The 9981-nt window shown below is 55.9% G+C and overlaps 1 protein-coding gene across 1 annotated transcript in view; it reads right to left on the bottom strand.

Annotated features, from left to right (window-relative positions):
• Window positions 1-1239: 1239 nt before the first annotated feature.
• Window positions 1240-9981, bottom strand: part of GDAP1L1 (ganglioside induced differentiation associated protein 1-like 1) — a 10096-nt gene continuing 1354 nt past the window's right edge. The window contains exons 2-5 of the mRNA XM_009888488.1: window positions 7132-7305; window positions 4903-5000; window positions 4645-4759; window positions 1240-1758 (exon numbers count right to left, since the gene is read on the bottom strand). Of these exons, the coding sequence (XP_009886790.1) occupies window positions 1415-1758; window positions 4645-4759; window positions 4903-5000; window positions 7132-7305 (731 nt within the window). The 3' untranslated portion in view covers window positions 1240-1414. The remainder of the gene's footprint in view (window positions 1759-4644; window positions 4760-4902; window positions 5001-7131; window positions 7306-9981) is intronic.

Raw genomic sequence — 9981 nt, 5'->3', positions numbered from 1 at the left:
AGAACCAAAGCTCCTGGGAAATCCTGCTGCTTTCAGATACATACGGCTAATTTTTGAGTTGGAGGCAAATGCAATTTGTATTGTTTCAGCCACGCTTGGCGTACATTCCCGAGCCGAGAGATGCAGCGTGACTCGCTAGGGATCACCGGAGCGCTTGGAAAACCAGCCAGAGGAGATCCTAGCAGGCTGAGCGCTTACAGAAATGAGTGCCTCGGAAAAGGGATATGCATTGTTTCCACACGAGTTTTATACCAATGCAGTACATGAGAAAAAGCACAAACCACCTGCACATCCCTCTGCCCGTGGGCATGCTTCGAAATAAGGCTAGAGGGATGTTGGACACATTTAGAAATGTGAAGCCGTTACTCCTCCCATATGGTTTATTGAGGATCTCAGTTTTCAAAGCATGAGTAGCAGTGAGGCCCGTTATTCTTTCCAACATGCAAAAGGCACAAGAAAGTCATCAATGTGATTCTGTGCAAAGTGTCTCTAAGAAAACACACAGCGAGGAAATGACAGAAAAGAGCCCCCGATGGAAGAGAAAGCCAAAGTGCCTTCAGGAAAGTGCTGAAAAGTTCTGAAAATGGTCGTACTTTTTCAGAGTCCAGATATGCTCAGTCGGTGAAAGTTGCTTTGCAAATCCGTGAAAGAAAACTCAAAGAGACAGAGCCAAAAGGCTTAAAACAATAATCTCCTTCATGTGCCAAAATTCAGGATGGAAGTCAAAATGATTTATCTCAGGAAAAAAGTGCGGCAGTTAAAGACAGACATTAAATTCTTTAAAAAAAAGCCCACCAAAACCAGACGTAGAAAGTGGATACATTCTAAGAGCAGCTCAATAAAAAATACTCCTTTTAATGAAAATAATTTAAAAAATGGATACTTGAAGAACGCAAATCCACCTTGACTGTGACCAGCTACTGCACCCTGCTCCCAGGAAAGCCTCCGAGCACAACACAACGCCTCCTAGGAGAACAAAGTCACCTCTACCTGCATGTGTGAAATGTGGCCGGGGAACAATTTGGAAACACAAACCTACAGTATCCGAGTCCCATTAGTTAACTTGGGTGCTGGGAAACTTCCCGGGGTTCCCGTCTCTCCCACTGGAGCTGGCCGGTGCCGGAGGCGGTGTTGCTTCCCGGTGGGCACAGCTGAGCCCGTGAACCCCTGAGCCTCTCGCTGGAGTTGAATACTTAAATCTAAAAAAGGCATTTACAAGTTGACGCTTTTTTTTTGTTGTTGTTGTTGTTGTCTTATTTCCTTGCAGTATACGTTTCTACTTCTAGACTATGGAATGTTACATTAAACAATATAATTATTCATTACCTTGCTTCAAATTTCATTACAGTTACTGAGGCTTCATCATAATTTCACACATCACAGAGACACCAAACTAAACACCAAGCAGCCAGCACTAGATGTATTTTTTCTTTAAGTACCAATAAGCAAAATATCCCATTCCTCCCAGAGATCCCATCAGGAAGGAGGCTCCGAAGAAGGAGGGAGGTTTCCGCTTGACCAGCCTGAAGGCATTGGGCACCACCGCGGAGAGGAGCGTGGTATGTATATCTCCCAAAACTTTCCTGAAGGCGAAGCGTTTTTGTATCCTGTCGAAGAAGGACTGTAGGTTAGGTCTGCTGCCATCTTCCCAGTATTTCTTAGAGAGTCCCAGAAACTTGAGGCGGTGCAGGGTAGCTCCTAACAAGACATCGGCCAAAGTAAAGACACATCCGCAGAGCCAAAGTTCACACTTCTGCCCTGGAGAGAGAAAAGCGACAGAGCAGGTAGGGTAAGAAGAAACGCTTGGGTGTGCACCTAAAGGCTTGCTCAAAAGGTCCACGAGGGCTGGAGCGTTTGCATTAGACCGGGGGTGTTTTTTCTCAGCTCTGTGATGTCCCAAGAGATCAGATCCCATCTACCAGGGTAGGTGATGGAGGATATGTGGGGCCACTGAGGTGGGAATATGAAGTGATCATTTACAGCCCATGTGAACATACAAATTGCTGTCTGTAAAAGGGCCCTGTTGCCTCTCTCCCAAGCCAAGAGCAGCAGGAGGTGGCATCCTTCTGTACCCAGGAGGTCCCTGGAAAAGGGCCCTTGACCTCCCTTGAAGGAAGATGTGGTACGGTGACCCCTTCCTGCTGTGTTAGTGCTTGGGGACAGGAGCAGCATTTGTCCTTGTCTGCATGGGGAGCTGTTTCGGGAGTGTCATGTTAACTTGTCCTATTTTAGGGATGTGAGAAATCCTCAGGAATCAAAACCATTTGCTGGCCTGGCCTGGCTGTTCTCCCTGTGGGCTGTCGGGGAGGTCCTGCCTCTGTCCCCTCTCCTGCAGCAGGGACCCAGCTCTGGGACACCAAAACTGGCAGCACATTTGTGTGCTGAGAGCCAGGTTTCGGGGGAGGCAGAGCTTGGTGCGAATGCTGGGCATGAGGACAGGCAGCAAAGCATTGATGGCCCCTGATAAGGGGTGACCCTGGAAATAACCTCACCAGAGAGATGTCTACAAATACACCAAGCTGTTGTTAGGCTGGAAGAGGCGGGCTCAGACGAGGATGGTGTCAAACCCTGCTCCGATGCCCCTTCAGTGTTAAGGAGCGGGGCTGGGATGCAGATAAGGCAGATGGAGGTAGGGAAGAACAGCAGAAGGGGCACAAAACCTGTCCCCAGCCAGCATGAGCCCCTGGCTTCGCACAAAATCCTTAACTTTGGAGCTCTTCCACTGTCCTGTGGCTATTATATCTGGGAGGGAGAAAGCAGCACCGTTATTGCCCCCCCTGTGCAGGCCCTGGTGCTGCCTGCAGGGCCAGGTCAGGGGAATTACTGGTAATTAGCAGCCCTCATTTGGCAGCCTGCCTGATCCTGCTAGAGGCACAGCCCAAGTGGACAGATTGCCTGTGCCTAATTAGTCAATAAATGTTTTCAGTGACTAATGAATTGTGGGGGTGCTGCAGCTGGAGCCTCCTGGGTGCTCCGGGGACCCTGAGGATGCTCCGGCTCAGAGGTAAGAGAGGTGGGGCTGAGGTGTCTGCCTCCCTCCTGGGCACTGCTGGGGGCAAAGGAGAAAGCAGACATGAGGATGGTGATTTCGGGAGAGCGCCGTGATCTGGCCCTACCCCTCCTGGCTCTGGGCTTGCACCCACTGCTGAGGTCTGGACGTGGGTGCTGTGGGGTACCCCGGGGCAGAAGCGTGGGTGAGGACAACTCGTCCCCTTTGCATCCGCAGCAGCCCCAGCTCGGATCAGCCTGTCCCAGCCCGACAGGGTGCCTGTGGCCAGGGGGTCACCCTGTGCTCCTGCAGCATCTCCCACCCTCCTCCTGCCTGCCCTGCCCTGCCCGCATCGCTGCGCTGCGCTCCGGGGCCGGCAGCCTGGGCTGCGTGGGAGGAGAGCTGCTGCACTGCGGCTCCTGGGAGGTTGCCAAAGGGCTGATGCTTGTGCCCACTGCTGAGATCCTGACCCGGCTGTGGGCACGGCGAGGGGATTTTGGGGGCCCGGAGCAGAGAACGGGAGCAGCACGCAAGGACCAAAGGCAGTAGAGCACCTGGGTGCCAGCAGCAGCCACCGCTCTGCTCCAGGCACCCGGGATGTCCTCTGAGGGCACCTCATTAGGCTGAACTCTGCTGAGCTACCCCAGCTCTCGGATCAGTTAATGAGGGTGTTCGTTGGAGGCAATTAGGGCCATGCAGGGTGCCACTGCGAATCCATCAGGGCTCTCAGCAAATCCCCAACCCAGTGCCTTGCAGGGCTGGACCTTGGCACCTCCGAGGGCTCGTTGGTGCAGCCCTGAGCGTGACGCATGGCTCCCCGTGGCCAAGGCCAGCTCCGAGGGCAGGGGCAGCTGCGGGACCATCCCCTGATTAACTGCATCGGGGCTCTGCTCCGGACCTGGCACCGCGGCGGTGGCGGCTACCAGCCGTCCTGGGTCTGGGGTTATGAGCCCTGTGGGCAGCGGGGACGGGAGGATGATGGCGTCATCCCGGGGTGATGGCAGGACAAGCGACGTCCAGCTGTGCCCATGCATCCCTGTCTGCCAGGGCACCGGGGTGGCTCTCGGCAGGCACCCAGCAGCGTGTATTTGATGTCGGGGAGGGCTGGTGTTGCTCTCTCCCACCCGCTGGTGTTTGACGCAGGTCCTGTGAAGGCTCCCACCCCTCCAGGGCCCCTCAAATTCCCTTCAGATTTCCCTGCCCGCGCTCTGCTGGGATGTGCCGCAGCCCCGTGGCTGGAGGGGGCTTGGCTGCGGGACACGTCCCCAGCCCAGAGCTTTTGTCAGTCTGTGCCCCTTGTGGTGCAAGAGCCTGGGGCCAGACCGGTCCTTCCTCAAGCAGCCACCGGCAGCCCTTTGCTGGGGCAGAGGGGACCCGCCACCACCCTGTGATGACTTTGGAGCTCCCACAGAGCAGCCGTGAGGACAGGGGTCCTGCTGTCCCCTGTGGCAAGGGTTGGCTTGCTGGAGGTTATCAAGACCACGGCTGCAGTGGCATGGGTGCAGCCAAAAAGAGGAGAGCCCAGTGGCAGCCCCAGTCCCACCGGTGGTTGCCATGTGGGGAACATTCATCAGGTGCAAAGCCATCGGCTGTTCCTGGTGTTGCACCTTGGTCTCATGTGGAAAAACACCCCATAAACACAGCCCAGTGCCTACCTTGGTACTCCAGTTTCCTCTTCTCCAGCTCGGCCTCAATCTGGTCCAACACCATCGCCAGTTCACCAAGAATCTTCTTCAAGTAGTTCACGTTGTCGTGCTCCAGGATCTTGGCCTGGGTGTAGAGCAGGGTTATGACTGGGGATGAATGAATGGACCTGCAACCATGCAGGGACACGAGGCACCAGGTGCCCATGGAAGGTCCATGGGTCATGTCCCCCCCACCACCACAGATGTGTGTGGCTTTGACCCACTTACCATCAGCTTCTTCTGCTTGGAGAGGTAGGGCTCTGATAGCTGTGGCTCTTCCTCGTGGTCCAGCTTCATCAGGTCCGTGCTGGCATTAGCTAAATGTCCTGGGGGGAGACAGACAGAGAAGCTGGGGGGGGCTGTGTTTGGCGGGGGTAGAGATGACCTTCTGTCTGGTAGCAAAGCATTTTGTCCTGCATGCAAAATAGTGTTGTGGCACCAAGAAAAACACCCCAGAGAGCTAAAATGGGCCAAATTCATGGCTTGCTGCCACTGTGCTGCCATAGGAGCGGGTTGCCAGGGCATCGCACGCCCTCCTGAGGGCATGTGGCTTCTTCAGCCCTCCCATCCGTTCACGGCCGGGCAGCACTGGCTGTGGGGCACAGCAGATCCCCTTCCCCGCCCTCGGTGAGTCCCAGCTCTGCGGGTTTCAGGGGGAGTCTCAGCTCTTCATTTCCTCTGCTGGATTCATATTAGAGCTGCCAGCAGACCACTGTCTCTATCTGGCTCTTACTTTTTCTAAGAACAGCCCTGACTTCCCCATGGGTTCCTGCAGCTCCATAACCTGGTTCCTGCAGCTCCAGCCCCAGCAGATCCTTTGGGACGTCTGAGTCAGCTGCCTGTGCGTGGGTGTGCGTGCAGAGCAGCATGGCAGGGAACGGCATGGGAGGGGATGCTCCCTCCCAAATGAAGCTGTCCTGGCTCGGTGTCCGGGATGCAGTTCGGTAGTGTGGAGCCCATTGCAAGTGCAGGAGAAACACCCACCTTCCTCCCTCCCAGGGTGCGGGGAGGATGTGAAGGGCTTTGTGCAAGGGAGCTGACGGAGGGAAAGGAGCAGAGTAAATGGAAGAAGAGAATACGAGATGCAGAGTAACACCTTAGGGACGTAAATTATGCGAAGCTGGGTTAATCTCTGCCTGCCAGAGACCATCTGTCTCTCCCTCCTTGTTCCCTCCGACAAGGGCTTGGCTCTGCCGATGTGCAGGTACGGGAGATGCCGGGGCTGGCCAGGGCTGTACACTGCCACAAAATGGTGAAACTCCCTCTTTTCTACCACGAGCCTTGAAGCTTGTGCTCACAACTCCCAGCTAAGGATCCCCCGGGGCTGTAACTCAGAGGGAAGCCTGGGTACCACCGGGGTTTTGTTCCCTGTTTCCCTTGGGAGAGCCTGGCCCTCGGTTCAGCCCCTCCTTGGAACACAACTACGTGGATTTGCCTTGGCACTCGCTGCAACAGGGCAGCCCAGACACCGCCTGGGTGTAGGGGATGTCCCGAGGAGGAAGGGCACCTCCAGCCCTGGGGCACCCCACGGATATGTCCACAGCCCTGCCTTCATGGCGGCTGGGGACAAATGCCACCAGTGAGGAGGTTTAGATGATGAGATATTTTTAAGGACCTCAGCAGAGCGCTGGGGTGGTGATGCGAGGCAGGTGGCTCTGAAGCCATGGCAGCAGCACCCTTCGGGAAGGGGATGGGCTTGGGGGGTGGAGGTGACACTTGGTGACACGGGGAAAGCTGCCTGCGCAGGGTGCCAGCAGAGGTAGGGCAGACCATGAGCTACACCTCAGGAACAGCCTATTTCTCTTTGTGCATGAATGCATCCTGTTTCAGAGGGACCAACCGTGGCTTGCAGAGCTGAAGGGACAGTGCGGGGAGTGTGGGAGTGAACGGCGTTTGCTACGGGTGCTGCGTGGGGTCAGAGCCTAAAGAAAGGGAGAGACGTGGGGCACGCCAGTGCCCTCCTCACAAGGTCACGTTTCTGGCGAGGGACTCTCTCCAGGAGCGATCCTTGCCATTGAGTTATATTAAGCATCGTCAATGTTTCATGAGCGCTTGAAGGTCAGGTACACAGTCTTATGCCGATTCATCCACTATCTGCAACTCAATCTGGCTGCAGTCCCCCACCTTCGCCCTTAGAGCTATCGGAGGGAGAGGGGATGTGCGGGACAGGGGGAAAATTCATGTGCCCTACAAAGAGCTGGGCGAGAAGCACGTATTGCACATGGGAGCCCAGACACCCCTAAGGCTAGGAAGCCTCTACAGGGTGCCTGCAGCTCCCAAATCAGCTGTGCTTTGTTGTTTCCCACCTCTGTCCCTGCCTGTGTTGGTGGAAAGAGGAGACAAGCAAGAGCAGGGTGGCCGGCCGGGCTGCGGAGCCAACCTGAGCCTAAAGCAAGGTCTGGGGGAGCCGTCCCGCTGGCGCCGGCCCTGGGCAGCCCCGCTGGAGAGGCGACTTACTGCGGATCTCAGCGGTCGCGTACTTTGGGATCATGGAGTCGGTGGTGAGCTCGGGGTGCAGGATGCAGCCGTGCGTGTAGGCGTCCATGGGGAGTGAGTCCAGCAGCTCCCGGTACTGCAGCACCCGCGAGTGCAGCAGGCTGCCCGGCTCGGGGATCAGCTGGGTGACATTTTCTGTGAGGGCAAAGGGGAAAGCTGTTAGTGGGACACTCATTAGTGGCTTGTTAGCCTGCGTGGGACACCAGTGTGCAGTCCTGGCTCGAGCTACCTCTGAGCAGGGACTCAAAACTGTACTCCTCGCTTGGTTCTGCTTCCCCTCCCCGCTGCCCGTCCTGGCCGGGAGCGCAGCCAGCCCGTGTCCAGAGACAGACAAACCTGCAGGACCACAGCGACGTGTACGTGTGTCGTTACTCAGCCCCGCAGCCCCCGTGTCCCCAGGAGCTCAGCAGAGCGAGCCCTTCGCCTCTGCAGCCCCTGGATTTGTACGCCGTGGTTTCACATCTCTTAGAAGGGCATCAGAAACTTCCCATTATGCAGAAAAAAAAGCTGAAACATGGGGATTTGAGTTTGGGATCTCCCAAGTTATATACTCGTTACACCAGCGGCAATGAGGTACCTAATTTTCCTGGTCTTCCTTGAAAAACTCATTTCAAATAGGTAATCGGGGGGGCTGATGACCAAAGGAGGAGCTCAGCACATCTTCCCTGTGTGCTCAGTCGGTGCCTCAGCTGCAGGAGCCCCCCTTGCCCCGGCCAGCTCAGCACCTCCCTCGCCTTGCTGGGTTTTATTCATCTTTTGCAGATGGTAGTTTGTATCCTGCTCTTTTTATTACACTTTCTGCTCAAAATACAGAGCAGACGACACCACAAGGAGCGAAATATTGCTTTTGTCTCCCCCAAGAATATCGGGTCCATTGTTTTACGGGATCATAAATGTTTATGGCGTCTGCAGATAGCAGTTAATAGGTAGTGAGTAAATTTACCACCAGGACTCGGTACACTCGGTTGCCCCCACGCCGTGCGCAGTGCGGGGCTCACCGCGTGCCACTGTCTTGGGCTGAGTTAAGGCACATCGGCAGAAGGACTTTGGCAGACATGGCCAATGTGGCTCCTTAATTAAGGCTTGGCCTGAAATGATGGTTCTGCCCAGCCCTGACACCAGTGGCAGGAGCAAGACTGCGGGCACAGCCCGGTGATGCCCACCCGGCAGAGGAGCACTGCTCACCCTGCCCTGGGTCGGGCAGCGTCCTGCCTGCCAGCACCTGCGGCTGGACAGGAACCAGGGAAATTTTGGCATCTCCTGTGCTGCAAACCTATTAGCAGCTCCAGTTTGGGGCCGTCTCTGCTGGTGGGCCCCGTAAAGTTGTTCTGACCGATGGGCATCAGCGTTCTTGTCCCCAGTGCGAGGGGAGATGTTGGTAGCTCCTCCCTGCCTGTGGGCTGCCCGCTGCCTGCCCTGCCTGGGCTCCAGCTCTCCAAGCAGGGATTTTCCACCCGAGAAAAGCAACTGGCTGAATGAAATAACAACAACTGACCTATAGCCTGCGTGCTCCTTCCACACGGCTCCCAGCCAGCGCCCGACGGGCTGGTGCTGAGGCTGGAAACCAGCACATCCAGAGGGACCGCCCCATCCAGCAGCGAGATGGAGTGACCACAATGAAATAGCGGCGTGTGGGCTGCCAGCCTGCATCCTTCAGCACGTCCCAGGGAGGCTTTTTGGTGGGACAGCGTTTGCTTTGCCTTTGCACACCACGGTGGACCTGCACATATGGGCTGCTGCTGCATATCATAGGCTCATAGAACAGTTAAGAGTTGGAAAGGACCTTAAAGATCACTAAGTTCCAACCCCCCTGCCATGGGCTGGGACACCTTCTACTACACCAGGTTGCTCCAAGCCCTGTCCAACCTGGCCTTGAACACCTCCAGGGATGGGGACACCACAAGTTCTCTGGGCACCCTGTCCCAGTGTCTCACCACCCTCAGAGTAAAGAATTTCTTCCTAATATCTAGTCTAAATCTACCCTCTTTCAGTTTAAATCTGATGCCCCTCATCCTATCACTACACTTCCTGATAAAGAGTCCCCCGCATATAGTCCGCCACTGGTGGGCTGTGCAAAGGTGGCACAGGGGAGACTCCAGGACGGGGCTGGGGGCTGCAGCCCTTGGAGGAGCCCCTCGCCCAGGCTCTGAGATGCGTTGCCACCAGCCAACCCACCAGTGGTTTCTTGGCACTGCTGGGCTGTGCCCAAACGGGAAGCACCCTCAAAGGTTGCTTATTGGCACTATTCACCACTTTTGGGGGGAAAGAAAAACATTGCTCATCACACCACCTTTTACTGATAGCTGTTTCTCAGGGTGTGTGTAAGCAACTAAAACAAGCCATGCTCCCAGACCAGGGGAAAACAGAACTCGGTGAAAACAACTTCTTATAAAGACATTTTCAAGCTTTGCACATTTTGCGAGGTGGGTGGTTCCCCTTCAGACCAACACTGCGGCATCCTGATGACGCTTTTGCCAGCTGGCGTTGGTGGGTGATGGCTCGGGGCAGAGCATGCAGGGAGCGACGTTCCGGGCCCTCTTCCCTGGAGCTTCCCCTCTCCCTTTCTCAGCGGAAAGGTAAGAAATTGCACCTGGCTGGAAAATCTCCACGACAGGAGTTTCCCAGTGCATGGGCAGCGCTGTGTCCCCCTCCCGCTGGGACAGCCTGTTGTCACATATGCCAGACCACCTGCCCTTCGTAGAGACCGGGTGAAGCTGCTGCGCAGTGCGGGGACCATGGAGCGATGCTCTCCGCTTCCCCTTGGCCCCGGGGCTGCCACCGGGCAGGAAAATGGCTGATGTTCCCCGGGAG

This window comes from Charadrius vociferus, unplaced genomic scaffold, assembly GCF_000708025.1.
Source record: "Charadrius vociferus isolate BGI_N301 unplaced genomic scaffold, ASM70802v2 scaffold280, whole genome shotgun sequence".
Taxonomy (NCBI): Eukaryota; Metazoa; Chordata; class Aves; order Charadriiformes; family Charadriidae; genus Charadrius; species Charadrius vociferus.
Note: the sequence above shows the minus strand (reverse complement) of the source record. Positions and strands in the feature narration are given on the sequence as shown.